Below are 27,255 nucleotides of genomic sequence, written 5' to 3'. Positions count from 1 at the left end.
AGGTACAGACAGGTTATGTGCCCACAATCTCAAGCAGCAAGTGTAGATGTGGGAACTCAAACCCATGTCTTCTGATTTAGATCATTATGAGAAGCAAATGACTGAGCAGGGAAATGGGTTTCTTTTGCCACAGAATTTGCTGTCATTGTTGAGGTCCACACATCCACTTGTTCCAGTGTTTATCCAGTTGCATGTGATGAAGATCAGTCTCTAAGCAAGTACGAGTTTGTGGTCACCAGTGGAGGCCCTATAGCTACTGATCGAGGTAGGAACTTCTGAGAAATGTTCATTTTTCATAAGAAAAAACACATGCCATAGAAAATAAGAGAATAAGAAAATAAAAGAAAATATTCATATATTCCCCCCTTTTTTTACTGATGGTTCTAATTCTTGTTTTGTCTATACCTGTTGCCAGTTGGACCCACCATCTTGAACAAAATTGAAGCTGCTCTCACCAATCAGAACCTTTCAGTGGATGTTGTGGATCAGTGCCTGGTTTGCCTCAAGGAAGAGTGGATGAAGTAATATGATACAATAAACATTTTATTCGGTGCCTACTGGGCAGAGAGCATTGTATTAGGTTCAAGGAGAGACGGAAAGTTTAGATAAAGCACGTCCTCCACTAGCAAGGAGTTTACAGCCTAGAGAAGGATAAAATAACACAAGTAGCCAAACACACATTGCATAAATACATTAAAGAGTTTACAAAAGAGTGTTAGATGAGGTCTGAGGGGGAGTCGTTACTTATGTGGGGAGATGGGAAAATCAAGAAAGGTTTCCTAGAGGAAGTGACTTATAAGATGAGCAGGAATTCAATAAAGAGGTAATGGAGGACTCCTAGGCAGAGAGAAAAGGATGAAGAGAGGCACAGAGCTCCTGTGGTTGGTGGGGACAACGCATATAGCCTGGTGGGATGTAAAGTTCGGAAAGTAGAGTTCCTCAAGAATATACAGATGTTTGAATGCCAGGTGGGTTTAGGTTTTTACTTTGTAGGCAATGGGAAGCTATGGGAGACTGTTAAGGAGAGGAGTAATAGGACCAAATTTATGTTTAACAAAGATTATTGTGGCCAAGGATGTTTAAAATGAATTGAAGGGAAGAGGAGGCTACTCCAATACTCTTTAAGTAGTTGGTAATAGAGACTCATACCAAGATAGTGGAAGTGGGAATAAAGGAGTGAGATGGAAGAAATGTTGCAAGGATTGAATGGACAATCTGTTAACTGATTAGATGTGAGAGTTGAGAGGAAAGGAAGGGAAGAATCAAAGGTAACCCCAAGTTTATAAACATAGGATGAATGGGAATGGAATGAACCTTAGATTGTGTCAAACTCAAATGGAAATTGACTTAGAAAACCACAAATTAACATTGTACTGTTTTTTATTTTGTTAAACATTTCCTTATTCCATTTTAATCTGGTAGCCATTCGTTTTTCAGCCCAAATTTGATGCCTCTGCCATGCACAGAAATCAAATAAGAGAACAGTTTTAAGAGAAAAGATGAGTTCAGCTTTTTTTGTGGTGAGTTTGAGGTACTATCAGGCTATTCAAGGGAAGATTTCCTGGAAGGTAGATCAGATGTGTTCTTGGAACTCAGGACATGGGATGTGAATGGGAGAATCATCTGCATAGAGGTATATAGGTGAAATTGTGGAATTAAATGAGATTATCTAGGAGTAGAGAGAGAAAAAGAGAACCAGTTATAATTCCTAGAAGGATACCTATATTAAGAAGTCATCAAGGTGATGATTATCCAATCATTCAGTCAATGAGTGAGCATGTATGGGCTGCCTACTCTGGGCCTGATCTTGTGCCAAGTAATCCAGAGGCAAAAATAAGACAATCCCTCTACATAAGCAGCTTATGATCTGCCAGAGGTGTATGAGCATGTCTAGTAGCAAAATTTAGACAAAGTGAATACAAGGTACTTTTGAGATCAAAAGAGAGCTGGGGAAGTCAGGAAAGGCCTCCTGCTCAGAGTGGCCCTGAGCTGGGTGTGTAGTGCAGATATAGGGGAGTCAGGGTAAAGGCACAGACATGGGCCATGAGGCATCAGCAGGCCCATTTGACTGCACGGTAATGTGCAAGGAACAGAGTGAGATGTAAGAAGACTGAAAAGTTGGGAAAGGGCCAGGTTGTGGAGAGGTTTAACTCTGGAGGTAATGCTCAGACTGCACTTTGGCAGATGTATAGGATAGAGATTGAGAAAAAGACGACGTCATCCAGGTAAAAGGTGATGAGGGACTGAATAAGGTGGTGGTTATGTGAATGGGAGAAAGATGACAAGATCTGTCCATCACTTGTAAATTTGGGAAATCAAGGACAGCACCAAGATGGCAAACTTAACTCCTGGCCTTAACTAGGGGACTTCAGCATTCATATTGCTCTTCCTTCAGATTTCCTATTCTTCCTTTTCCTCAAATCTTGTGGCCTCCTTTTTTGTTCCTTCTTAGGCCAGCAAAAAGACCGACGCATCCTGCATCTCACCATTACTCACAAGGCTTCTCTTCCCTTCCTTGAAGATGTTAGCATTATTTTTCCCAACATCTTTTACCATTTCATCTTTGCTTGGGCCTCCCCACCCTCCTCCCAAAACTTATTCTTTGCTCTCCTTCTGCTTCAGACTCTCCCCTCTATTGATTTACTTTCCTCCCTTCTTAACTTGATCCCTTAACGAATCAATTCAGCTCGGTCCTGTCTTCCACTTTGAAATGCCTTGTCCTTTTGTCCTGACCACTCATTCTGGGTCAGACTCCAGCCCTGGATTATTCTTACCATCCCCTTCTACTCTTAATTTAAATGAAGTTAAACAAACATGAAAGAAGTTGACACAGCTAGACTCATAGGTATTATAAATCTTCTCTCCCACACACTGAACTCCCCCATGCTCAGCTGAAGATTCACTTAGGCTACTGAGAAAATTGAGTCTATTTGCTTTGTTCTCTACTCTTTTTTCTGTCTGTATCCCTTGAAACAATCTCTTGCTCTCCTTTCTCCTTGCCAAGATCAGCCCCTCTGCCCGTGTCCTTGATCCCATGATCCCATTCCTTTTAGTTTTTTCTACCATATTGCCCCTCTCTTGCTCCCTGTTGGTTTCTTCCCTGAGATGCCTTCAAATAGGACTATTTCCTTTATCCCTAGACGTCATCCTAGCTCTTTCCTCTCAGTCAGACCCTTGGAAAAAGCTGTTTTTCATTCTAGTCTTCAATTTGACTTCAGACCATATCTTCAACTGAAACTGCCCTTTCCAAAGTCACCATTAATTTTTTAAAGAAGACCCTCACCTTCTATCTTAGAATTGGTACTGTGTATTGGTTCCAAGGCAGAAGAGTAGAAAGGGCTGGGCAATGAGGGTTCAGTGAAACAGGCTCACACTCTAGGAAGTAGCTGAGGCCAGCTTTGAACCCAGGACAATTCCCATTTCTTGTCCTCTGTACACATTCACATGTACTCATACACACACACACACTATTCTCCCCTGTTTGGAATATAACTCCTGCGAAGTAAGGATTATTTCCTTCTTTGTATTGATGGGACCTTAGTGAGCTCAGCGCACATAGTGAGTACTTAATGAAAACCTTGTTGATAAATTGATTGGTATAGAAATGGGTGTTGATGAAGTCACCCAGTGAAAAGGATAGAGCCTCGTGGTACAGCTGTAGCTGTCATGTGTGAAGTACAAAATGATCTAGCAAAAGAGACTGAGAAAGGAGTGATTAGAGAGGTAGAAGGAAAACCTAGAGAACAATATGACAAAAACTCAAGAGTGGAGAAGTTAGTGTTCGTGTTGTGCTGCAGAGAGATAGAGAAGAGGCTGTTAGATTTCGCAATTCAGAGATTATTGGAAACAGTTTCAGTTTAATGGTGATTAGAAGCCAGATTTTGTGAGGTTTAAAAGAAAGGGAGAGAAAGGGGAGGGTAGGTGGCTCAATGGGTAGAGCGCCTGGTCTGGAGACACAAAAGTCCTAGATTCACATCTAGCCTTCTTAGCTATGGGACCCTGGGCAAGTCACTTAACTCTAATTACCTAGTCCTTATTGCTCTTCTGCCCTGGAAATGATACTCCATATCAATTCTAAGACAGAAGAAGGTATGGGTTAAAAAAAAAAGAGGGAGAAGAAAGGGAAGTGTGGGCTACTCTTTGAAGGCATTTGGCTAAAAAGGGAGAGAGAGAGATTATCTTCAGAGAAGATGGGATCCTGCATTGTAAAGAAAAGAGAGAACAGTTGGCAAGGGAGGAAAACCAGGCCTATTATGCCTGTGTGTCTGAAGAAGAGGGGGTCGTCCACTAGTAAGTGTGTGGTCAGGAGTGTCAGAAGTTGTATTGAGGGTAGAGACGACATGGACTACAAAAGGGCCATTGGATCTGATAGTGAAATAAATGTCATTTGAGTCAAGTGGTTGGGGAAAGAAGTAACGTGAAAGTTGTAAGTTTGCCCTGTAGAGGGGAAGAGAGAGTACCCCAATGGACTAACAAGGGGAGGATGTTTCAGAACTGATGAAGAGAGTTTTACTGTGTATGAGAGAGCTGAAGCAAGGAGGATCGAGAAAGAGCAAGGTCAAAGGTGCAAATGGCTATAGTGGCTTTAGTGTGAGAAAGCGCTTTGTTCTTCTGATAGAAAGTAAAAAAGGAGGAGAGAAGATTTAATGATGTTGACAAGGTTTAGGAATGTATTGAAAGAACTAAGGGTGTTTGTGCTGGATGCACTAAGTATTCTCATTAAGGTAAAGAGGAGGCTCGGTAAAAATATAGCTCGAGTTTTCATGAATATTCTCTTACTATTTTTGCCATAGAGTAAAGAACTATGTCTGAAATATGTTAGTTAAAAAGGCAGAGGGCCTCACTTCTCCTGTAGAAATCCCGTTTTAATTAGTAGACCATGAATCGTAAACGAAGGTGATTAGCATTCCTATTTACTTAGAAAGTGCTTCTTTGTGTTTTCATTTATGGTCATTTCATATTGGGTAAAGGATATTATTTAGGTTTTCTGATTCTGACTAACCACACAGAACTATGCTTAGGAACAACCAGTTTCTCACATTTAAGAAAACGTTGCTTGCCAAATTGTAGTTGTTCTACTTTAGACTTGACATATAGGGTAAACTTTGACAAATGGGTACTTCTAAAACTTTTGTGTGCCATTTGCTCTTTAGAATGTCATTTTTGAGGGCCATTGAGTTCCATCTTACCTATAAAATACAGAGAGTCTTGTCTGACTAGAGATACTTGCAGAACAGTCTTAGCTATTCAGTCTTTTGGCTGCTGCAGGAGGGGTTTGAACATTGTAATTATTGTGTTTTGTTTTACCTAGCAAAGTGAAGGTGCTTTTCAAATTCACCAAAGTGGACAGTCGGCCCAAAGAGGACACCCAGAAACTTCTAAGCATTCTGGGAGCAGCCGAGGAAGATAATGTAAAACTCCTGAAGTTCTGGATGACTGGGTTAAGCAAGACCTACAAATCACACCTCATGTCTACTGTTCGAAGCCCTACTTCCTCAGAATGTCGAAACTGACGGCATGGTGGGAGTGATCTCAGGATTTGGTCTCCTGGGATCAGGTTCTTCATTTCCCTTTCTACCACGTCCACAACATGTCATTGAATCACAAAATATAATTGTCCACAAATTCCTCTTGGAGAACTATAAGCTTAATCTTTGAATTGCTCAAAAATTAGACATTTCTCACCCAGAAATGTACACAGATAAGCCTAATTTCTGGCCTCCATGTGGTAGTTGTGTTTGATTCTGTTTTTCTTCAGAATTTAAAAAAGGAACAGCCCACCCACAGAGTGACACTGGAAAATGTAAACAGCTGTATTCTTATCCATATCAGTTCATCTCCTAAAGGGGCAATGGAGAAAGTAACTATAAGAAAAACTTAGATTTGTTAGTGCTAAAGACTTTCATTTCAAATTTTAGAAAAGAAAAAAGCTGGAATTAGGATCAGATTTTGCTACAGATCTTTTTTCAACACTTCCAGTTTAAGATTGAGTGAGAGTTATATGAGTTTTCAGTCTGGTAGAGAACATCCAGGGTTGACACAGTTCCCTCACCATTTTTAGTAATCTAATCTTGAGTCTGAAAGCTGCTCTGGGTCTTTGGAAAAGATTTGTAGAGTTATAGCAGCTATTTATTCTTAAATGGATTTGAATTCTATTTGAAGTGAAAAGAATAGGTAATCAATTATTTTTGGAATGGAAACCCAACAACAAGCTAAAGACACTCATTTGCAAATGTACTCTAGCTAGGGTTCTCTGTAGTTGCATGTGAAAATAACCTGTGACCTCCAGTTTTAAAGAGGCTTATTATTTTATATAAAGGTGTTACTTTTGCCTAAATGTCAAATACAGACATTTGATTTCCCAACCTGAGAAAATGTGAATTAGAGTTCCTAATAATAGCATTTAGATTCTGACCTTTCATATTAGCCACAATAGATTATTTATGAAATTTACCATAATTCTATTCAATATCACTCTGCCCTTCAGAACTTATTAAAGCCTTGATTAATGGCAACTAAAAACAATTTCAAGATTATGGTAGATTTTTAAATTTCATCAACCCATTGCAATTGCATTTCTAACAAGACTTGGTGATTTTGCAACAACTTTTTTGCTGATTTATCTAAGGGGGGATTTGTGGGTGTTTATTTAAATTATATTTAACACAAAAATAAGTTTTTATGTCATTGTTAACTCTATAATGCTAAAGCATTAAAACACAATAAAGATGTATTTTTGTAAAGTGGAGAAGAGAAGTATTTTTGATCTAGTATGTGAAACATAGTTGGCTTCAGCAATGCAATGTGTTATTATGGACAGTTTATGAGCAGCAGGTTAAATTCTTAAGTATTTAAATAATTAAGATCTTGGGAAATTTTCCCCAAAGTGTAGTTACTCATTTGAAGATACCAACTGTAGGTTTTAATGATTTGCCTCTTAATAAATTTGTAAATATATCTCTACCATATGTTTTTGGACATGTCCAATTAGGAAAGTTGTTTTGCTGGAGTATGCACTTTGAAGGGGTTTTTCCCCCTCCTTTTTTTTCAGTGAGGGAGGAGAGAAGTGGGAGAGAAAATAGACTTTTATTAATTTTAGATAACCATCTTCTTGGATTTACATGCTTTATCTCAAAAGAAGGATTACCAAGAGGGTATTTATTGGACAGGGTATTTAACTTTAACATATAGGCCAATAAAGACCTATCCTGCCAAATGTCCTTAATTGATGTCATGAAAACAAAATCATGGGATTGTGAATTTAGCACTGGAAGGGACCTTAGCCATCTAGTCCAGTCAACTCATTTTCCCAGATGAAGAAACTACTCTGCCAGAATAGATTTACACCTGTTCTGCAACAGTCTTAATACCTGGAATATTGAGATACTAATGTATTGCAATATTCTGAAATGACAATGAGTATGTGGGTTATGCCTGCATGTATTTTAGAAACTGACAAGATGAAGTAGTCAGCTACTTCTAGTCAAAGGGTAATTTGAAACCAAGACATTTAATAAACAGTGATCCAAGAAATAGTGGTAAGATTAAAGGACAAGTTCTTTATGTGGCCCACTGAAACATGCAATAGAAATATCAAAGGAAGGAAAGTGATAAAAAATAGCCTTACCAGAAAATTAAAATAAATGGAAATTTAGGATGAGAAAAGCAGAAGGCTAATACAACCAAAAACAGAGACTTAGCATAGTTAAACTACTCTTTAAATATTACCAAAGGGGGCGGAGTCAAGATGGCAGTGTAGAGGCAGCAAAAGTTCAGACCTCTGAAAACCCTTCCTTACCAATTACAAACTAAAACAAGACAGCTAAGGAACCCTCCTGCTGGACTCAATTCAAAAGGTAAGCCCCCCAAAAGCCAGAATTCTAGGACACTCTGGTTTAAGGGGAAGAAGGAAGGTCCCAGGACCCCTCCCCTACCTAGAGCACTCAGCCTCCAGGGGCAGCCGGAACCTCTGGGTGGGCAAAGGTGCTGGTCTGGAGGGAGTACCTTGTGGGCAGGGCTGTGCCAGGCTCAGAGTGTCAAACACAGGTGGTGGGGAAGGAGCTGAAGAGGGAGCACAGAGTGGGCAGCCTGGTCACAGTGGCCGAGACCTTCCATATTGCTCCAGCCTTCCAGGAGGTTTTGGCCTCAGGGCACATCCAGCTCAACGCAGCTGAACTTAATCCCAAACTGAACTTTATCCCATAAAGTCTTCAGAGGTCAGGGAAGCTCAAGCTCCAACAGCCCTCCCCCAAAGACTGCACTGAGATATCTCCTGACAAAGCTCCAAGAGGGGAGATTGACAGAAAACCCCAAAACAAAAACCAAAAAAAGGAGCAGGAGCACAGACAACTAAAGGGAGCAAAAAAGGAGTAAATTTGAGCAAACAACAGAAAAAGAAAAAATTACAATCGACAGCTTCTATACAGGCAATGAACAAAGCAAACAGAATAGAGGAGGAGGGAACATCAAGCAATTGTAAAAATGGAGATTTGAACCCTGGACTTCAATCCCCAGAAGTCCTTGCTCTAGTTCCTAAGATGCCCTCTAATCTCACTGAGATCCCCACCAGGGAGAGATCAAAATTTCTATTTAAACTGGTTGTAAAGCCTACTGAACTCTTCCTGGTTCCACTTCCAAACACACGTTTCAAGATGTAGTGTAAGTGAAATTGAATGGGAAAGTGAGGCAAAGGAGATGAAAGATGAGGCAAATAAGACAAAATATGAGGCAAAGGAGGTGAAAAATGGAGTAAAGAGGATGAAAGATGACCTCCAAAGAAAATCAGACTAGAAGGAGAAGGATGACCTAAAAGCCAGGGATGAAATCCAGTCTTTAAGAACCAGAATACAACAACTAGAATTAAGTAACCTCACAAGGCAGTAGGACACTATAAAACAAAACCAAAAGAATGAAAAAATTGAGGAAGATATGAATCATCTCATTCACAAAACAGAAGATTTAGAAAATTGTTCCAGGAGAGACAACTTAAGAATCATTGGTCTACCAGAAGACCATGATGAAAGAAAAAGCCTTGACATCATACTACAGGAAATTACCCAAGAAAACTGCCCCAATGTTCTAGAACAAGAGGGAAAAAGTAGAGATTGAAAGAATCCACAGATCATCTCTTGTACTTAATCCCCAACTGACAACACCCAGGAATGTTATAGCCAAATTCAAGAACTATCAGACCAAGGAAAAAAAATACTACAAGCTGCCAAGATGAAGTCATTCAGATACCATGAAACCACAGCGAGGATAACACAGGATGTAGCTGCATCTACACTGTGTAAAGATAATTTTAGGGTTGTGACTTTAAATCTAGATTTAATTGGTTGCCAAGGGAAATCTCAAAATACCCAAGTCAGCCTGGAAATTGATGGTAATTTAATTAATATAGAGGGAAGGAATTTAAGGAGAAGGAGGGAAGAGGATATAGGATTTCTCCTACCTGGCCTGTATCAGGGGGAGTTTAAAATCCCTGCCTCCAGGTCTCTGAAAAAGATTAGAGGCTTCTAAGAGGATAAAGTTGGAAAGTAAAGGAGGAAAACTCAGCCAGAAACTCACCACTGAACCAGACAATAGCTTGAAGTCACGCTAAAATACTGAAAGGCTCAGCACATAGCTCTCAGCTAACTCTCCCCCGCCAATCAGGGAAAGAGAGAGTGTGTGTGTCCTTGAGGGATGAAAAATTTCAAATATATAGACCTTTCATCCTTGTGTCCCCTCCTCTAAATGCCCATTCTTTAGTTCTCAGTTTTTTTTATTAGATTATATCTTTAGAGTTATTTAACACTTCTTTGTTAAGTTCACCTTTTGTTAGTTACTTGACCTTTTTGTGATTAATTTAACCTTTATAGTTACTTAACACCTTTTTTTGTATTAAGATCTACAAATAGACTTAGTTTAAAGTTCTAGCTTTACCATAAAGTAAGAACTAAGTACCTTCATTGTTCAGTCAGGAGATTACAACTTTATCTAAGTAGGGTGGAGTAATTTAAAGTTCCCAAGACATTCCTGATTTTGTTAAACTAAGTATCTTCATTGTTACAATCAGGAAATAGCTAAATCCAATCTTCACAACTGAAGGACTGAAAGGCATGGAATATGACATTCTGAAAAGCAAGGGAACTAGGTCTATAACCAAGAATCAACTACCCAGCAAAACTGACTACAGGGGAAAAGTATGGTCATTCAACAAAATAGAAGAATTTCAAGCATTTGTAAAAAAAAGACCAGACCTGAACAGAAAATTTGATGCCCAAGCACAGAACTCAAGAGAATCATCAAAAGATAACTAAAAAGGGGGGGGGGGGGGGAACAAAACAAAAAACCTTTTTTTTAAGAGACCCAATAACTTAAAATGATATGTATCCCTATAAGAAAAGAGGTCATTGGTAACTCTTAAAAATTGTTACCATCTGGGCAGCCAGAAGAATTACACTTAGAGGGAACAGTGGCAAACTGTATAGGATGAAATAACAAGGCATAAATGTGTATATAGATATATGTATGCATAAAGGCATATACATTCCTGTGTGTATATATATATACACAACTAGAGATAAAAAAGGTTAATACTAAAAGAAACGGAAAAGAAACAAAAGGGGGTCAATTTATATGTCACAAAGAAGGTTGTGGTGGGAGGGGGGAGAACATCAATACACTTGGAGGGTAAAGAGGTTGGAGATAGGAAATATTCAACTCTTACATGCATTGAAATTGACCCAAAGAAGGAAGAACAATCCAATCCATTGGGGCAGAGAATAGATTGGGGCCCTATAAGGAAGTAGAAGGGTAACAAATGGACTGATGGGGAAGGAAGCAATACAAGGCAGTGAGAGGGTGGGGGGGGTAGTTTTAAAAAGACTGCAAAGAAAATAAGGGAGAGAATAAGAAGGGAGGGGGTAGAAAGGGAAGTAAAATAAGGGGGGGGAACTATGGAGACTGATTAAAAACAAACATTGGTGTAGAAGGAAATAGTGAAAGAAAAAGCAGGACTAGGAGTAGAAATCAAAATGCTTGGAAATACCCAGCTAGTAATCATAACTCTCAATGTGAATGGAATGAACTCACCTATAAAATGCAAGCAAATAGCAGAGTGAATTAGAATCCAAAACCCTACCATATGCTGTCTACAAGAAACACACATGAGGAAGGTAGATACGCAGAGGGTGAAAGTAAGAGGATGGAGCCAACTCTATTGGGCATCAACTAATAAAAAGAAGGCAGGAGTTGCAATCATGATATCTGACAAAGCCAAAGTAAAAATAAATCTAGTTAAAAGAGATAGGGAAGGTAATTACATCCTGATAAAAGGCTGTATAGACAATGAGGAATTATCAGTACTCAACATGTATGCACCAAATGGTATAGCATCCAAATTTCTAAAGGAGAAACTAGTGGAGCTCAAGGATGAAATAGATAGAAAAACAATACTAGTGGGAGACCTGAACCTTCCTCTATCCTAACTAGAAAAATCAAACCCAAAAATAAATAAGAAAGAGGTAAGAGAAGTGAATGAAATCTTAGTACAATTAGTTAGTAGATATGTGGAGAAAAATAAATAGGGACAAAAAGGAATACACCTTCTTTTCAGTAGCACATGGTACACTCACAAAAACTGACCATGGATTAGGGCATAAAAACATTGCAAACAAGTGCAAAAGATCAGAAATAATGAATGCAACCCTCTCAGATCACAATACAATGAAAATAATAATCAGTAAGGGTACATGGAGAGGTAAATCAAAAATTAATTTGAAATCAAACAATACGATTCTCCAAAACCAGTTAAAGAACAAATCATAGAAACAATAATTTCACTGAAGAAAATGGCAATGATGAGACATCCTTTCAAAATCTATGGGATGCAGCAAAGCAGAACTCAAGGGGAAATTTATATCCTTGAGTTCATATATTAGAGAGGGCAGAGATCAATGAATTGATCATGCAAATTAAAAAACTAGAAAGTGAACAAATTAAAAATCCTCACATGAAGACTAAATTAGAGATCCTAAAAATCAAAGGAGAAATTAATAAAATTGAAAGCCAAAGAAGTATTGATTTAATAAATAAGACTAGAAGCTGATACTTTGAAAAAAACCAATAAAATAGACAAAATACTGGTCAATCTAATTTTAAAAAGGAAAGAAGAAAACAAAATTGACAGTATTCAAGATGAAAAGGGAGACCTCACCTCTAATGAAGAGGAAATTAAGGCAATCATTAAAAACTATTATGCCCAACTATATGGCAACAAATATGGCAATCTAGGCGATATGGATGAATATTTACAAAAATATAAATTGCCTAGACTAACAGAGGAAGAAATAGATTACCTAAACAACACCATATCAGAGAAAGAAATTGAATAAGCCATCAAAGAACTCCCTAAGAAAAAATCCTCAGGTCCAGATGGATTCACAAATGAATTTCATCAAATATTCAAAGAACAACTAATCCCAATATTATACAAACTATTTAATAGAATAAGCAAAGAAGGAGTTCTACCAAATTCCTTTTACAACACAAATATGGTATTGATTCCAAAGCCGGGGAGGTCAAAAACAGAGAAAGAAAATTATACACAAATCTCCTTAATGAATATAGATGCAAAAATCTTAAATAACATATTAGCAAAAAGACTCCAGCAAGTCATCACAAAGGTTATTCACTATGACCAGGTAGGATTCATACCAGGAATGCAAGGATGGTTCAATATTAGGAAAACCATCCACATAATTGACCATATTAACAAGCAAAATGACAAAAATCACATGATTATCTCAATAGGTGCAGAAAAAGCCTTTGATAAAATACAACACCCATTCCTACTGAAAACACTAGAAAGTATAGGAATAGAAGGGTCTTTCCTACAGTATATATCTACAACCATCAGCAAACATCACCTGCAATGGGGATAAACTAGAAACCTTCCCAATAAGATCAGGAGTGAAACAAGGATGCCCATTATCACCTCTATTATTTAACATTGTATTTGAAACACTAGCTGTAACGATTAGAGAAGAAAAATAAATTGAAGGTATTAAAATTGGCAATGAGGAGACCAAGCTATCACTCTTTGCAGATGATATGATGGTCTACTTAAAGAGTCCTAGAGAATCAACCAAAAAGCTAGTGGAAATAATCAATAACTTTAGCAAAGTTGCAGGATACAAAATAAACCCACATAAGTTATCAGCATTTATATATATATATATATATATATATATATATACACACACACACACACACACATATATATATATATATATATATATATATATATATATATATCCAACACATCTCAGCAGCAAGAATTAGAAAAAGAAATTCCATTTAAAATCACCCTAGACAATATAAGATACTTAGAAATCTATCTGCCACAACAAACACAGGAATTATATGATCACAACTGCAAAACACTCTCCACACAATTAAAACAAGATCTGAGCAATTGGAAAAACATTAATTGCTCATGAGTAGGACGAGCTAACATAATAAAAATGACAATCCTACCCCAATTAAGTCACTTACTTAGTGCCAAACCCATTGAACTACCAAAAAACTTTTTTACTGAATTAGAAAAAAAAATAACAAAGTTCATTTGGAAGCACAAAAGATCAAGGATATCCAGGGAAATAATGAAAAAAAAAATGCAAAGGAAGGAAGACTTGCAGTCCAAGATCTCAAACTATACTATAAAGCAGTGGTCATCAAAACAATTTGGTACTGGCTAAGAGACAGAAAGGAGGATCAGTGAAATAGACTTCGGGTAAGTGACCTCAGCAAGACAGTCTATGATAAGCCCCCAAATCCCAGCTTTTGGGACAAAAACTCACTATTTGATAAAAACTGCTAGGAAAATTGGAAGAAAGTATGGGAGAGATTAGGTTTGGATCAACATCTCACACCCTACATCAAGATAAATTCAGAATGGGTGAATGACCTGAATATAAAGAAGGAAACTATAAACAAATTAGGTGAACACAAAATAGTATACATGTTAGATCTTTGTGAAAGGAAAGACTTTAAAACCAAGCAAGAGCTAGAACAAAATCACAAAATGTAAAATCGATCATTTTGATTATATGAAATTAAAAAGGTTTTGTACAAACAAAACTAATGCATCCACAATTAGAAGGGAAGAAACAAATTGGTAAACAATCTTCATAACAAAAACCTCTGACAAAGGTCTAATTACTCAAATTTATAAAGAACTAAACCAATTGTACAAAAAAATCAAGCCATTCTCCAACTGATAAATGGGCACGGGATATGAATAGGCATTTTTCAATTAAAGAAAACAAAACTATTAATAAACACATGAAAAGTGTTCTAAATCTCTTATAATCAGAGATATGCAAGTCAAAAAAACTCTGAGGTATCACCTCACACCTAGCAGATTGGCTAACATGACAGCAAAGGCAAGTAATGAATGCTGGAGGGGATGTGGCAAAGTTGGGACATTAATGCATTGCTGGTGGAGTTGTGAATTGATCCAACCATTCTGGAGGGCAATTTGGAACTATGCTCAAAGGGTGCTAAAAGAATGTCTGCCCTTTGATCCAGCCACAGCACTGCTGGGTTTGTACCCCAAAGAGATAATAAGGAAAAAGCCATGTACAAGAATATTCATAGCTGCACTCTTTGTGGAGACAAAAAAATTGGAAAATGAGGGGATGCCCTTCAATTGGGGAATGGCTGAACAAATTGTGGTATATGTTGGTGATAGAATACTATGATGCTCAAAGGAATAATAAAGTGGAGGAATTCCAGGCAAACTGGAACAAGCTCTAGGAATTGATGCAGAGTGAGGAGCCGAACCAGGAGAACATTGTACACAGAGACTGATACACTGTGGTACAAGTGAATGTAATGGAGTTCTCCATTAGTGGCAAGGCAGTGATCCTGAACACCTCGGAGTGATGTATGAGAAAAAACACTATCCACAATCAGAGGAAAAACTGTGGGAGTAGAAACACAGAAGTAAAACAACTGCTTGAATACATGGGTCAAGGGGAAATGGCTGGGGAGGTAGACTTTAAATGAACATCCTAATGCAAACACCAACAACATGGAAATAGGTTCTGATCAAGGACACAAGTAATACCCAATGAAATTGCGCATCAGCTGCAGGAAGGGTGGGTGGAGGGGAGGGAAGGAAATAATGTGACTATTGTAATCAAGGAATAATGCTCTATATTGACTAAATAAATTAATTCAGAAGAAAAAAAATTACCAAAAACATACTAGGAACTGCTAGAAGTGAAGAAATAATTTACCACAGAAATAATTTTCAGTTATAGCAGACTTTTCAAGGAAGACAGAATTAATATTGCATAGATATACACAAGAAAGCTCCCTGAAAGTTATCACAACTTTTTGGGGGTGACCCAGAACTTATACACATCTACTTCAATGAAAACTTTATAATGGCACCAGACAGAATAATGAGCAAAGAGATATGAAAAACCACAGTAAGTTAACTTCATCACTTTTGAACTGCACAAAAAAAGTCCAGCACCAATCAAGGTGAATAGAATGGGAATCTCCCATAATGACCCTAGAGACATCAGAGACTTCTATAAACAAAGCTTTGTCTTTCCAGAGGCAGTAAGTTACTACGAAGTCTGTCCTGGTACTCTACTAAGGCCTGAAGATTTAATGCTCTGAACCTCAAAGATCTTGGGAAAGGATATGCAAGGACTCTACCATCACTTGTTCAGTGAAGAAACTTCAGGAAGTGGCCAGCCCAGGAACTTGGGCAATCACAGTGGGAAATGAAGCAGGGAAAGGATTTCTTGGTCCTGACAAAAAACTAATTCTATACTGCTTGTTAAATAACCAGAAAGGGGGCCCGATGACAAGCACCTTAAAAACTCTTAGAATCAAAGGGCAAAATTAAATTAGAACCCATTTAATCATCTAAAGCAAATTCCCAAAGGAAAAATCCTGGGAATGCCGTTACCAAAATACAGAGCTGTTAAAACTAAGAAAATATACCAGAAAGATTTCATGTACTAAAGAACTAGTCAATATTATATAAGACCTCTAAAAAACAAGTAGAGATCTTAGAATGCAATACTCTAAAAGGTAAAAGATACAAGCTTAAAAATGAGAACATGTCAACCTACAAAGGTACGAATTGTGAACTTTAAAAACTACTCCACCCTATTTAGACCATACTTTAGGGGAAGATAAAGTTGTGATCTCCTGATTAAACAATGAAGGTACTTAGTTCTCAACTTATAGTGAAGCTAGAACTTTAAGCTAAGTCTATTTTTAGATCTAATATAAAAAGGTGTTAAGTAACTATAAAGTTTAAATTAATCACAAAAAGGTCAAGTAACTCACAAAAGGTGAACTTAACAAAGAAGTGTTAACTCTGAAGATATAATCAAATCAAAGAACTAAAAGTATGGGCAATCCTGGAGAAAAAGCCTTTAATGTGATTGGTAGATGTGAACATTTAGAGTAGGAGACACAAGGATGAAAGGTCTATATATTTGAGATTTTTCATCCCTCAAGGACACACACACTCTCTCTCGCTTTCCCTGATTGGCAGAGGAGAGTTAGCTGAGAGCTGCATGCTGAGCCTTGAGGCATCTTAGCCTGGCTACAAGCTATTGTCTGGTTCGGTGGTGAGTTTCTGGCTGAGTTTTCTTCCTTTGCTTTCTAACTTTATCCTCTTAGAAGCCTCTAATCTTCTTCAGAGACGTAGAGGTGGGGAGTTTAAAACTTCCTGTGGCATAGGCCAGGTAGGAGAAATCCTATATCCTCTTTCCTCCTTCTCCTTAAATTCCTTCCCTCTATATTAATTAAATTACCATAAATTTCCAGACTGTCTTGGGAATTTTATTGGTGACCTTTTAAATCTAGATTTAAAGTCAGAACCCTAAAATTATCTGAAACAACTAAATCACTAAAGAGTTCATGAATTTTATGTGTGTATATATATATGTGTGTGTGTGTATATATTTATATATTATATATGTGTATATATGCATATATACACATATGTTTATACAAAACCTCAATGATAGCTTCCTCTTGATGAGCACTTTAAGGTTTATAAAATTCCTCACAAATGCCCTAAACAGGGCTTTGTGGGACCTATTATTTTCGTTTTACAGAAGAGAAGTAAAGCAGATACAAAATATACTTGTAGGGTATTTGAATTTGAGTTGTTTTGATAGAAACCAAGAATTTTATGAAATGGAGGTGTTCTAAGAGTATTCCAGGCTTTGATTATATCTAGTTCAAAAGCATGGAGCTAGAACAGTGATCACAAACCTTTTGAGAGTGCTGCCCCCTTCCCCTGTGTGCTGTGCCCTCCGCAACCAACCCAGCAGACCGTGTGCCATGCCCCTCACCACTACTGAGTGCCAGGGGTGCCCTGTACCACTCCTTGCCCCACACAGGGGAGGGAGGAAGTCCTGCTATTGGGCTGCTGGGCAGAGGGGCAGGTGATGTGAAAAAATGTCAGCAGGCATGGTAGAGAGGGGGAGGGGAGCAGCTCCACCCCAGACCCTCTGCCTTTCTAGTAATGAACTCTGGTGGGAGAGGGCAACCCCATGCCCATAGAGCGTGCTCCACGTGCCATCTTTGGTACTCTTGCCATAAGTTTGCCATCACTGAGCTAGAGGATGTAAGTAACAACATTACAGACATCCTGACAACTGCAGTGTGTGAGGAATGAATGAAGAAAAAATGGTGCTTAGTGTGTGCCAGGTGCTGTGGATACAAATAGAAGAAGCAAGACATCAGCTAACTTTAAGGAGTTTACATTCTAACAGGGAAAGATAATATATAGAGAGAAACATGACAACCAGGAAGGGTGTTTTTACTAGAGAGTAAAAGGGTTGGTGAGTGAAGTTATAGAACTATTACATGTTTTTTCCAAGTACTGATTTAATTACTGTTCATCATGCTAGAGGTGGAAAGCAGCTGGAAAGTTGATGGGAAGGGGTAGGAAGAGGAAGGTGTTGTACAAGCTGACATAGAGTGAAGATGACCAGTGAGAAGCAGAGGAGCAAGGCTTTAAGAGGCTGGAAAGATAAAGCAGGACTATATTGTAAAGAGCTTTAAATGCCAAGATTTTATATTTAATCCTAAAGGTAATAAGGAGCCACCACAAAGTATAATTGTGCTGATTTGATTCTGAGACCAGAGAAGAGTTTCAAAGAGAGAAGAGGTTGGGGAGGGATCTTTTTACATGCTTGATAGTGGGGCAGTTTGCCCAGAGAGATAGCCATGGTCTGGTCTGGTCTCATGCTCTGTGGCTGACTGGATATTATAGGCTTGTTGAATCTGTAATTGTCAATCAAGACAGCTCCTCTCAGGTTGAGAGTTCAAAGCTGGGTGGATTAACTTCCCTTGGGGACTTGGAACATTTTTTCTTGGGGGCAGGCTCTAGGTGCTGTTTCAAGTGGCAAAAAATCAGGGCAGCAACATGATTGATGGTTAAATGGAGTGTGAAATATGTTCTGGTCTAGTGGCTTGGGTCCAGGTACATATACTGGGCTAAGTGAAGTTGGATTCATTCACCAAATGTGACAAAATAGCCTGCCATTCACTAGTAAAATATATAAGAATTAAAGAATAGATTAAAATGTTGAATCTAACAATATGCTGCTTATAGCAAACACATTTAAGTAAAAAATATAAATATCAAAATGAAAGACTGGAAATGACTTATCAAAATGGAATATAAACTAGAAAATATTTAATGAAGAGCATCACATAATGCTAAAAGTCTGATACAAAATGATACTGTTATCTACTTAAATACGCACCTAATAATTGTGCAGCAAAAATTCCCAGCTGTTTGAGACTTAAAATCATGGGAGGCATTAATACTTCATTATAAGTATATGATAAACCCAAACAAAAGAATTTCTTAAAATTAAAGAGCTAAACATATTAAACAAAAAATAATAGAAAATATAATAACTAATATAATAGGTAATAGAAAGGTAACTAATGAGTCAAGGAACACTTTCTTTTCAAATGTCCAAAGGCTTTATTTAAAATTTTATTTGTGCTGAACCATGAAGGCATTAGTTAGCAAGTATTTATGAAGTGTTTATTATGATGTGCTAGGCACTGGGAAGAGAAAGAAACAATTCCTGTTAGAGATGAATTTACATTCTTATGAGAGGCAACAAATACATAAAGACACTGTAGCAAAAACATAAAAGTAGTGAATACAAAAAATAAATTAAGTAGTTAAATATAAAGTAGGTTGAGGGACAGGAAAGGGTTGATGCAGGTGGTGGTGCCTGAGCTGCAAATAGAAGGAAAAGAGTGACTTTGTGAGGGGGTCAGGGGTCAAGGACTGGCCAGCATAGAGAATGGAACAGAGAACAGGTACATTTTGGCTAGATTGAAGAATATGGGCAGGGCAGACTGGTTAGAACTTTTAAAGCTGAGCAGAAGTTTTTATACTTGATGCTATAGGTGAAAGGAAGTCCCTGGTTTGACATGGTCAGATCTGCACTTCAGGAAAATTACTTTGGTAGTAATTTGTAGGATGGAAGGTCCAGGATATAGAATGACTTTAGCCAGAAAGAACAATCAGGATGTTGCAATAATCTAGGAAAGCATGGGGGCAGCTGGGTAGCTCAGTGGATTGAGAGCCAGGCCCTGAGATGGGAGGTCCTGGGTTCAAATTTGACCTCAGACACTTCCCAGCTGGGTGACCCTGGGCAAGTCACTTGACCCCCATTGCCTAGCCCTTATCACTCTTCTACCTTGGAGCCAATACACTCCAAGACAGAAGGTAAGGGTTTAAACAAATAATCTAGGAAAGCAAAGAGGTCTGAACTAAGGTATGAGATAGGTGAGTATTACTTTGAATTAAAGATTACCAAGGTAGCAGCAAGAACTGGCCTTTAATGGAGGAATTGCAGTCTGGGGTCACCATCCAGCACCCAGTGTAAGTGTCCTCTGGGTGCTTAAATATATATCAAGCTCAAGAGTCTCATGGAAGGCACAGATGTTAAATCCATTGTTTTACAAAACAGTTGAAGGAGAGCTTCTGAGGGTTAAATTGCTTTTACAAAGTGTGGTTAACAGAGAAAGGAGGTCACTAGGCTAATGCTGAGATTATGAACCTGAGACCCTGGAAAGATGGTAGAAAAAAGGCATAAAGCATAGCAAAGCAGAGATGCATTTACAGCCTGTAATGGCTGTAATGGAAAAAATGAATGTTAAAAATGGTTTCTGCCGGCAATTGGAAATATATAGGTATATAATAAAGTGTGTGTGGGGGGATAATGGCAATACAGATACTACATATAAAAAATTGTGACATAGCTGCACTTCAGAGGCAAATTAATAGTCCTAATGTTGTGGCGATGTTTAAGAGAAACTTAAGTCGGATCGTGCTCCTAAAGGGGGAAGGGAACAAAGCAAAAAAGAGATAACCAAGATCAGAGATCAACACAATTTTTTTTAAATGAAGAGATGAAGTGGGGGTGGGGTCAGGCCGGGCAGGGCCATGGGAGGTAAAGTTGTTGTTTTTTTTTTTTAATGAAAAGATAAACCAAACAAACGAAAAAATTAAAGTCCCCAAAGGATCAACCATTTGCCTGTCTCACCAGTTAAAGAAGAGAGTAGATTAGAAATGAGAAATGGAGGCCCGGGCAAGATCTCCAGGAAGTTCCTCGATTTTGCTCTCTTCCTGACAACCAACCTGCCAGCCTCACCAATTGCAATGCCAGGGGCTCCGACAGAAGCACCGCCCCAAGGCCGGATTCTCCGAGCGTGCCCGGAGGCCGTGCAGGTGACTGCCTATCGGGTGTTCTTCCATCCTTAGGGAGCAAATATTTCTCGTCTCCCCTGAGGGCGGAAAGCCGTGCAGACCCTCGCTGACCCTGCGAGCAGAGCCCCGCAGCCTCGGTGGGCGGCTGAGGCTCTGGGACAAAGGCGTTGCTCTCGCCACTGACCCAGTCCCGGGCCTGGATCACGGGCCCTCGAGACAGGAGCCGCCCGCAAGGTCTGCGCGCCACTGCTTGGCGCAGGCGCAGTCGGGCTGGAGCATGTGGCGGTTGCGCTGGCAGACGTTAGGCCTCGCGGCTGTGAGTCTCGGCTTGGCTTTGGAGACACTGGGCTTCCTGGTCGGTTGGCTGCGGCAGCAACGGCGACGGCGGCATCGCCCCCCGCGGCGAGAGGTGCTCTTCTTCCCCTCACAGGTGACCTGTACCGAGGCCCTGCTGCAGGCCCAGCGACAGGGAGGCCCTCAGGGGGCGGCGCCGGCGCCCGCAGCTGCGGGGCCCGACTGCCGGAGGTCGCCTGGGGCGACGGCGGGCGCGGCCACTTCGGCCGCGGTCGCTGCGGCCCAGACTACTGTGTCGTCGGCAGCCTCGAGCTGCCTCTGTCCGCTCCCGCACGGGGAGAGCTCCCTGAGTCGCCTCCTGCAGTACGTGCTGTCAGCCCGCAGCAGCCTCGAGCTCTGCCTGTTCGCCTTCTCCAACCCGCAGCTGGGCCGTGCCGTGCATTTGCTGCACCAGCAGGGCGTCCGCATCCGCGTGGTCACCGACTGCGACTACATGGCCCTCAATGGCTCCCAGATCGGCCGCCTCCGCAAAGCAGGTAGGTAGCAGCCACGCGGGGAGTGGAGGGCGCGAGCCAGCGGCCCCGGCATCGGGCCCACGCTCGCGTCTTGGGGTGGGGGTGGGGTGACGGACGCCCATCCGGCTTAGACCGTCAGGGGTTCGAAAACTCGGGGGACCCTCTTTCTGTGCCGGGGCCGCTGGGGTACAGGATGTTCCCAGAACCTGAATGAAGTTGGAGACTTCCAGAACACACACGCGTACATACATAGGCATATGTACGTTTTACAAATAGGTATTGATCAGCGTATAATTGTGCATCTACATTATATATCCATGCCCGTATTATTAATGGATTACGACTTGCCATGGGGCTGCCGTGGGAAAGGAGAAATGCGACCAAGAAGGATTTGGGAGGTCAACCCTGCACATTTTTTTTTTCCCTGAGAGAAAACGAAGCAAAATATACCAAAAGCCCGATGGACAATCTGTAGTAGTTTTCAGCAATCACATGCTCTGTGCAGCCCCCTTAATTCATTTGTACCCCAGTGGGTGAGATGACACATGGATTTTTGTGCCATGGTACAGTGCCAGATTTTGGTATAAATAGCTTTCCAAATGTGTGAGTATTTGAATTGTTGCAATGTGACTTTTTGTTTGATCGATCGGTAAGATTTAGATCAGAGAGAAATAAGGACCCGTTGAGGATCTAAAAATCTTGGTTTGGTAATTAACTTTTTCTTCTTTGTTCTTCCCTCCTCCTGTTGGCCAAAACTATTTGGGGTAAAAAGGTAAATATTGTCAGTTAAATACTAAAGACAATTAGAGACAATCGGTGGGTTTATTATGCTGAAATTATCGGCTCCCATCTTTTGTTCATTTCTTACTCTTCAGCTGTGTACTAGGTACTAGATAAGTGTTTAAGAAGGGGATAATTTAAGAAATGGATTATTAATCATATCAACCTGTTAAGATTTCTTCTGTTGTTGGACAGCTCTCTGCTTTGAGAACTGCACACACTCCTTCTAGAATGTGTAATAAAGTGAAGAAACACCCCATGTTGGGGGGGGGGGGAAGGCAAGACATTGCTTACTGGTAACACTCAAATTATGCTTGCAGTGGACTCCAGTTAAATAGAGTTCAAAAACTGGACTGACTTTTACTTAGTATCACACTCTTGGCAAGGTATCCTCCACAAAGAAAAAGTCAGTATATTGCCCAATTGATATTGGAGTGCTGGTATGTGAGGAAATTCTGAAATGACTTTATTTCAGGATGCATTATTGAAAAAAAAATTTACGATTTTTGCAGGTATCCAGGTACGACATGATCAAGGTGCTGGTTACATGCATCACAAATTTGCTATTGTGGATAAGAAGATGCTTATTACTGGCTCTCTCAACTGGACCACACAAGCTATTCAGAATAATAGAGAGAATGTTTTAATTGTTGAGGATGAAGAGTATGTGAGACTTTTCTTGGAAGAATTTGAACGTATTTGGGAGGAGTTCAATCCTGTAAACTATACTTTTTTCCCTCAGAGAAAGTGAAGCAAAGTAAAACTAAAGCCCTACTCTGTTTTCCTTAGGGTTATAGGTAAAACAATTTACAGTGTGGGGTCCCTTGGACAATTTGAAGATAGACCTCTTATCCTGAATCCCATGCTATAGTAAGTTGTATTATGATGAGGTTCCATCTAACATGTTCATTGCTATTCTGCAGTAGGAAAAACTTTAATAGCATTGATTTTTTTGGAAACAAAGGAAATGCCCAACAATTTCTAACATTTTAATTCTTATTTGTTTACAGAAATCTATTGAACTATATTTCTGTGTTCAATTGGGATTTTCTGTCTTCCCCTATGAACATACTTCTTTCCATATGATTAGTTTGCTAAGCTCTGCTAAGAGTATACCTCCATGATTGTACTCGAAGGTCAATAGGCCTGAATCCGAAGTATGAAAAAGAACAAGAAGAGGAGAGAAAAAAGGTACATATGATGAGCAAGTTTCTCCTTTTGGATCGTCATACTGCTTATCCTTTGCTTACCACAACAGTCATTCCGTATGGTAGGGGAAAGATAATTAAGTGCAACCTTGCAAGATATATTATTAAAATATATTTGTGTATAAGCAAACATTTCAGTCTTTCTTTACCATGTTTACTAGAACATGACTTAACTAATGGCAGTACATAATAGAAGCCTGAAATAGCCTACTAGTTAAAATTTAGGTATTTAATTTCTTCTTGTATACATTCTCATTTTGTCAGTGTGCTCTTATTTTTTTAAAGAACTAGCAAGAGCCTCTCCATTACATTGAAAAACACATGTGGACTTGTGCTAATTTGTCTTTCTTGCTCTGGGGTAATCATGAGTTTTCAAATAATCTTGGAGGACTGTATCAAGATGAGAGACAAGAATTAGAAGCTTTTAGATTTTTCTTCTGTCTTCAATCCTTTATTCCTTTTGGCATAAAAGAGCCTTTCATCCTATCTTGTATACATATTATTATAAGTTCCATAAATATTATTTTAAAGCTTTCTTTAAACGCATTGCACTTGTGAGTATCTAGAACAAGACTGTTAAAATGTTCCAGTGAAGTCCTAGAATGTCCTCAATTATTTCCTTTATTCATGTATATATTTACACATGATCTTGCTCTCATAAGCTGACTATTAGTGCAAGTCATGACCCATCCATGCCTTCTCACCCTGTGCAGTTCTTGTTTCTTTTCTCTCATAAGCCCTCCATAGAGGATTTATTCAGAATTTTGGTGGCCTTTCACTAGGTCTGTTTCATTTCATGGATACCATTGTAGTATTAAGATGTCTTTGGCTTATCCTTTATGCCACTTCTTAAGCATAATTTGCTATGACTTTATTTCCACAATGCATCTACAGTTGCATCCAAATCCAAAACTGTGATTCTTTGAATACTGTGGCGCTCCAGGAATCATTTAGCAGGCCTGGAGACAATGGTGTAAGAAAGTTGGTTTTCGATGTCAGGAAGCTCTCTGGGTTTTGACGAAAGGCTTGCATAGGTTTCTAAGATAGAATTCAGTCTGTTCTACAAAATTCTGGCCCATCTATCTCTGCAAAACCTGCTTTGTCCCAGATATGTATTGACATAATCAGTAATTTGGCCACCTAACTACATATAATCGTCTGGACTGTAGGCATTTTTCTTCAGTTTTCTCCTGTATAAATTATTAGGATGATTTTTTTTCAGTGGTTATAGATTTCATCAAAGGGTTTCTCTACAAAAGGGAATCCTTCTTTTACAGGAAAATACTGACAAAATAGTCAGGTGGTACATTTCTCCTCATTATGTCTCACTTGATATTAATAAGAAGGCCACATCTGGTTGGATTTATCAAGAAATCTTGGAGGGGGCAGCTAGGTTGTGCAGTGGATTGAGAGCCAGGCCTGAAGACAGGAGGTCCTGGGTTCAAATATGATTGCAGACACTCTGCTCTATGACTTAAGCAAGTCACAGCCCCTATTGCCTAGCCCTTATTGCTCTTTTGCCATGGAACCAAAATAGCATTGATTCTAAGATGGAAAGTAAGGTTTAAAAACAAACTTTATAGGAGCTCACTATTGCTGCTTATAAGCATAAAGTCTTGGCAGGGAGCCTTTCTGGATAGAGTTTGAGTTCTAATAATCAACATATAATGGAATCTTTTATTCTCTATACTTTAATTATGATATGTCTACTCTAGAAATTATTTTTTAAAAGCCTGCATAGTCCCTGTATTTTTATCAAGGAGATTCTTATTGAATATGAAGATATTACCATAAAAATGTCATAAAGATGAGAAAAGTAGGCTCATTGGTTAGTCATTTTGAACACCTTTGGTTTTAGCACGATTTATGTTCCAATTTTCCCCACTCTTTTCTGGAATCACTTATAAGATCGCTCATTGCTCTTCAGATCATTTTCCTTTTAGTTGAGATTTCTTCTCTGCACTTGACTTGATCCAGCTGCTCTTCCCAACTTGATCTTAAGTGCCATTCCTCTCATGGGAGGAGCCTATAACATTCAAAATCTCTTCAATTGTAAATTTCCTTAGATAGGAGTTGACTTCCACCTGAGGTCTAAGTCAAAGGTTTCAGCATTGATTGATGATGATCTGTTGAGAATACTTGAGCCCATCTTTCCAGGATCATGTTCTTATCCCTGATTGGGCTAGCCACATTGTTCAAATGCCAGATATAAATCTGAAAAGACATAGAACTTGTGTTTAGAACTTGCACAAGGCAAGTGCTCACATGGAGGACAGAAGAAGTGATATAAGGACACTCTGAGGTTTTTCTTTTTCCTTTTTTTTTTAAATAATAAACCCTTACCTTTCATCTTGGAGTAAATACTGTGTATTGGCTCCAAGGCAGAAGAGTGGTAAGGGCGAGGATATGGGGTCAAGTGACTTGCCCAGGGTCACACAGCTGGGAAGTGTCTGAGGCCAGATTGGAACCTAGGACCTCCCGTCTCTAGGCCTGGCTCTCCATCCACTGAGCCACCCAGCTGCCCCCTCCAAGGTTTTTCTGAAGACCTTTGGCATGAATTGTGTAACATGTGAGACATTGGCACTGGACTGTCCAACATGGTATACTTGAATTAAAGAAAGCACCATGCTCTATGAACAAAGCAGAATTGAAGTAGTTCAAAAGAAATGTGAGCTGTGCAAATTTAGACATCCCTATCCCTACTGTTCTTATAGGCTATTTGTGCCCAATTTGTGGTAGTAGACCCTTCTAAGCTTATATTGGTCTGACCAGCCACAGTTGAACACACTGTACATTGGCCCCAACACAGTGATGCCATTTTGGTCCTCTTTGAATGTGAAGGACAACAACTAAGTGGCTTTCTGCTTTCTCATTTCTTCTTTTCCTTCTGTACACTTCAGTTGAAATGTTGAGTACACATGTGACGGTTCCTCTGCTCAAATAGGTTATGGGTACCCTGAGAAATCTGTTCCATTTTCTCTTTGCCATATCCTTTAGTTACTGTTTTACGAGTCATTGCTCCTAAAATGTTGTAGAAATGTGTTTGTATTTTAAAATGATGTTGCCCTTAGCTGTTCATAGCATGCTTTTCCAAATAGCAGAGTTCTAGTGTATGTTGGCTGGTGTCTGGCTCTTTTGGTGACTGATTTGCCAAGATTAAAAGAAGTTGTGAAGAGTTTCATATCTTTACCTTTTTCCATTTTCTGTTCTTTGGTGTCATCTCTCTTGATGGGTCAAGCTGAAGCTTTTATAACTGTATGCAGTCTTTTTATCTTTATCCTTTTAATTCTGTATCAACTATGACCTTTAACTGGTCAATGGTTTGCCTGTACTGTTAGCTAATCTTTTTTTTTTTAAACCTTTAACTTCCATCTTAGAATTAATATGGTGTATTGATTCTAAGGCAGAAGAGCAGTAAAGGCTAGGAAATAGGGGTTCAGTGACCTGCCCAGGATCACACAGAGTGTCTGAGGCCACATTGGAACCCAGGACCTCCCAATTCTAGGCATGGCTCTCAATCCACTGAGTCACCCAGCTACTCCTATATATGTTAGCTAAGCTTGATGTGAATCCCACATCAGTAACCAGTCATTTCCTCTCAAGATATACTTAAATATTATATTAAATATTATATTTTGTGATGTTTTGTACTTGCCACATCTATTAACTTCTTCTTCTTTGAGGAAGA

General features: G+C 39.2%; 2 protein-coding genes and 1 long non-coding RNA gene across 6 annotated transcripts in view; 2 read left to right on the top strand and 1 right to left on the bottom strand.

Annotated features, from left to right (window-relative positions):
* Positions 1-6,746, top strand: part of FLCN (folliculin) — a 40,259-nt gene extending 33,513 nt beyond the window's left edge. For all 4 annotated transcript variants that reach the window (XM_056804471.1, XM_016423921.2, XM_001362097.4 and 1 more), the window contains 3 exons: positions 134-265; positions 416-521; positions 5,312-6,746. In XM_056804471.1, coding sequence (XP_056660449.1) covers positions 134-265; positions 416-521; positions 5,312-5,513 — 440 coding nt within the window. In that variant the 3' untranslated portion in view covers positions 5,514-6,746. The remainder of the gene's footprint in view (positions 1-133; positions 266-415; positions 522-5,311) is intronic.
* LOC130455429 (uncharacterized) overlaps positions 1-20,987 on the bottom strand; it is a 29,035-nt gene extending 8,048 nt beyond the window's left edge. The window contains exon 1 of the long non-coding RNA XR_008913390.1: positions 20,607-20,987. This is a non-coding gene — a long non-coding RNA (uncharacterized LOC130455429). The remainder of the gene's footprint in view (positions 1-20,606) is intronic.
* Positions 20,988-21,010: 23 nt separating this feature from the next.
* PLD6 (phospholipase D family member 6) lies at positions 21,011-23,697 on the top strand. Its single transcript, XM_007498369.3, has 2 exons — positions 21,011-21,600; positions 22,872-23,697. Exons 1-2 carry the CDS (start codon positions 21,048-21,050, stop codon positions 23,108-23,110), a joined length of 792 nt encoding a protein of 263 aa, XP_007498431.1. The 5' UTR covers positions 21,011-21,047; the 3' UTR covers positions 23,111-23,697.
* The last annotated feature ends 3,558 nt before the right edge of the window (positions 23,698-27,255 follow it).

Source organism: Monodelphis domestica, chromosome 7 (genome assembly GCF_027887165.1).
Source record: "Monodelphis domestica isolate mMonDom1 chromosome 7, mMonDom1.pri, whole genome shotgun sequence".
In the NCBI taxonomy this organism is placed as follows: domain Eukaryota; kingdom Metazoa; phylum Chordata; class Mammalia; order Didelphimorphia; family Didelphidae; genus Monodelphis; species Monodelphis domestica.
The sequence above is the reverse complement of the archived record's forward strand: the minus strand, read 5'-3'. Positions and strand labels throughout refer to the sequence as shown.

Coding starts and splice junctions, on each gene's coding strand:
- PLD6 (XM_007498369.3), top strand. CDS start 21,048: ATGTGGCGGTTGCGCTGGCAGACGTTAGGCCTCGCGGCTGTGAGTCTC. Junction 21,601..22,871: donor CGGCCGCCTCCGCAAAGCAG/GTAGGTAGCAGC, acceptor CGATTTTTGCAG/GTATCCAGGTACGACATGAT.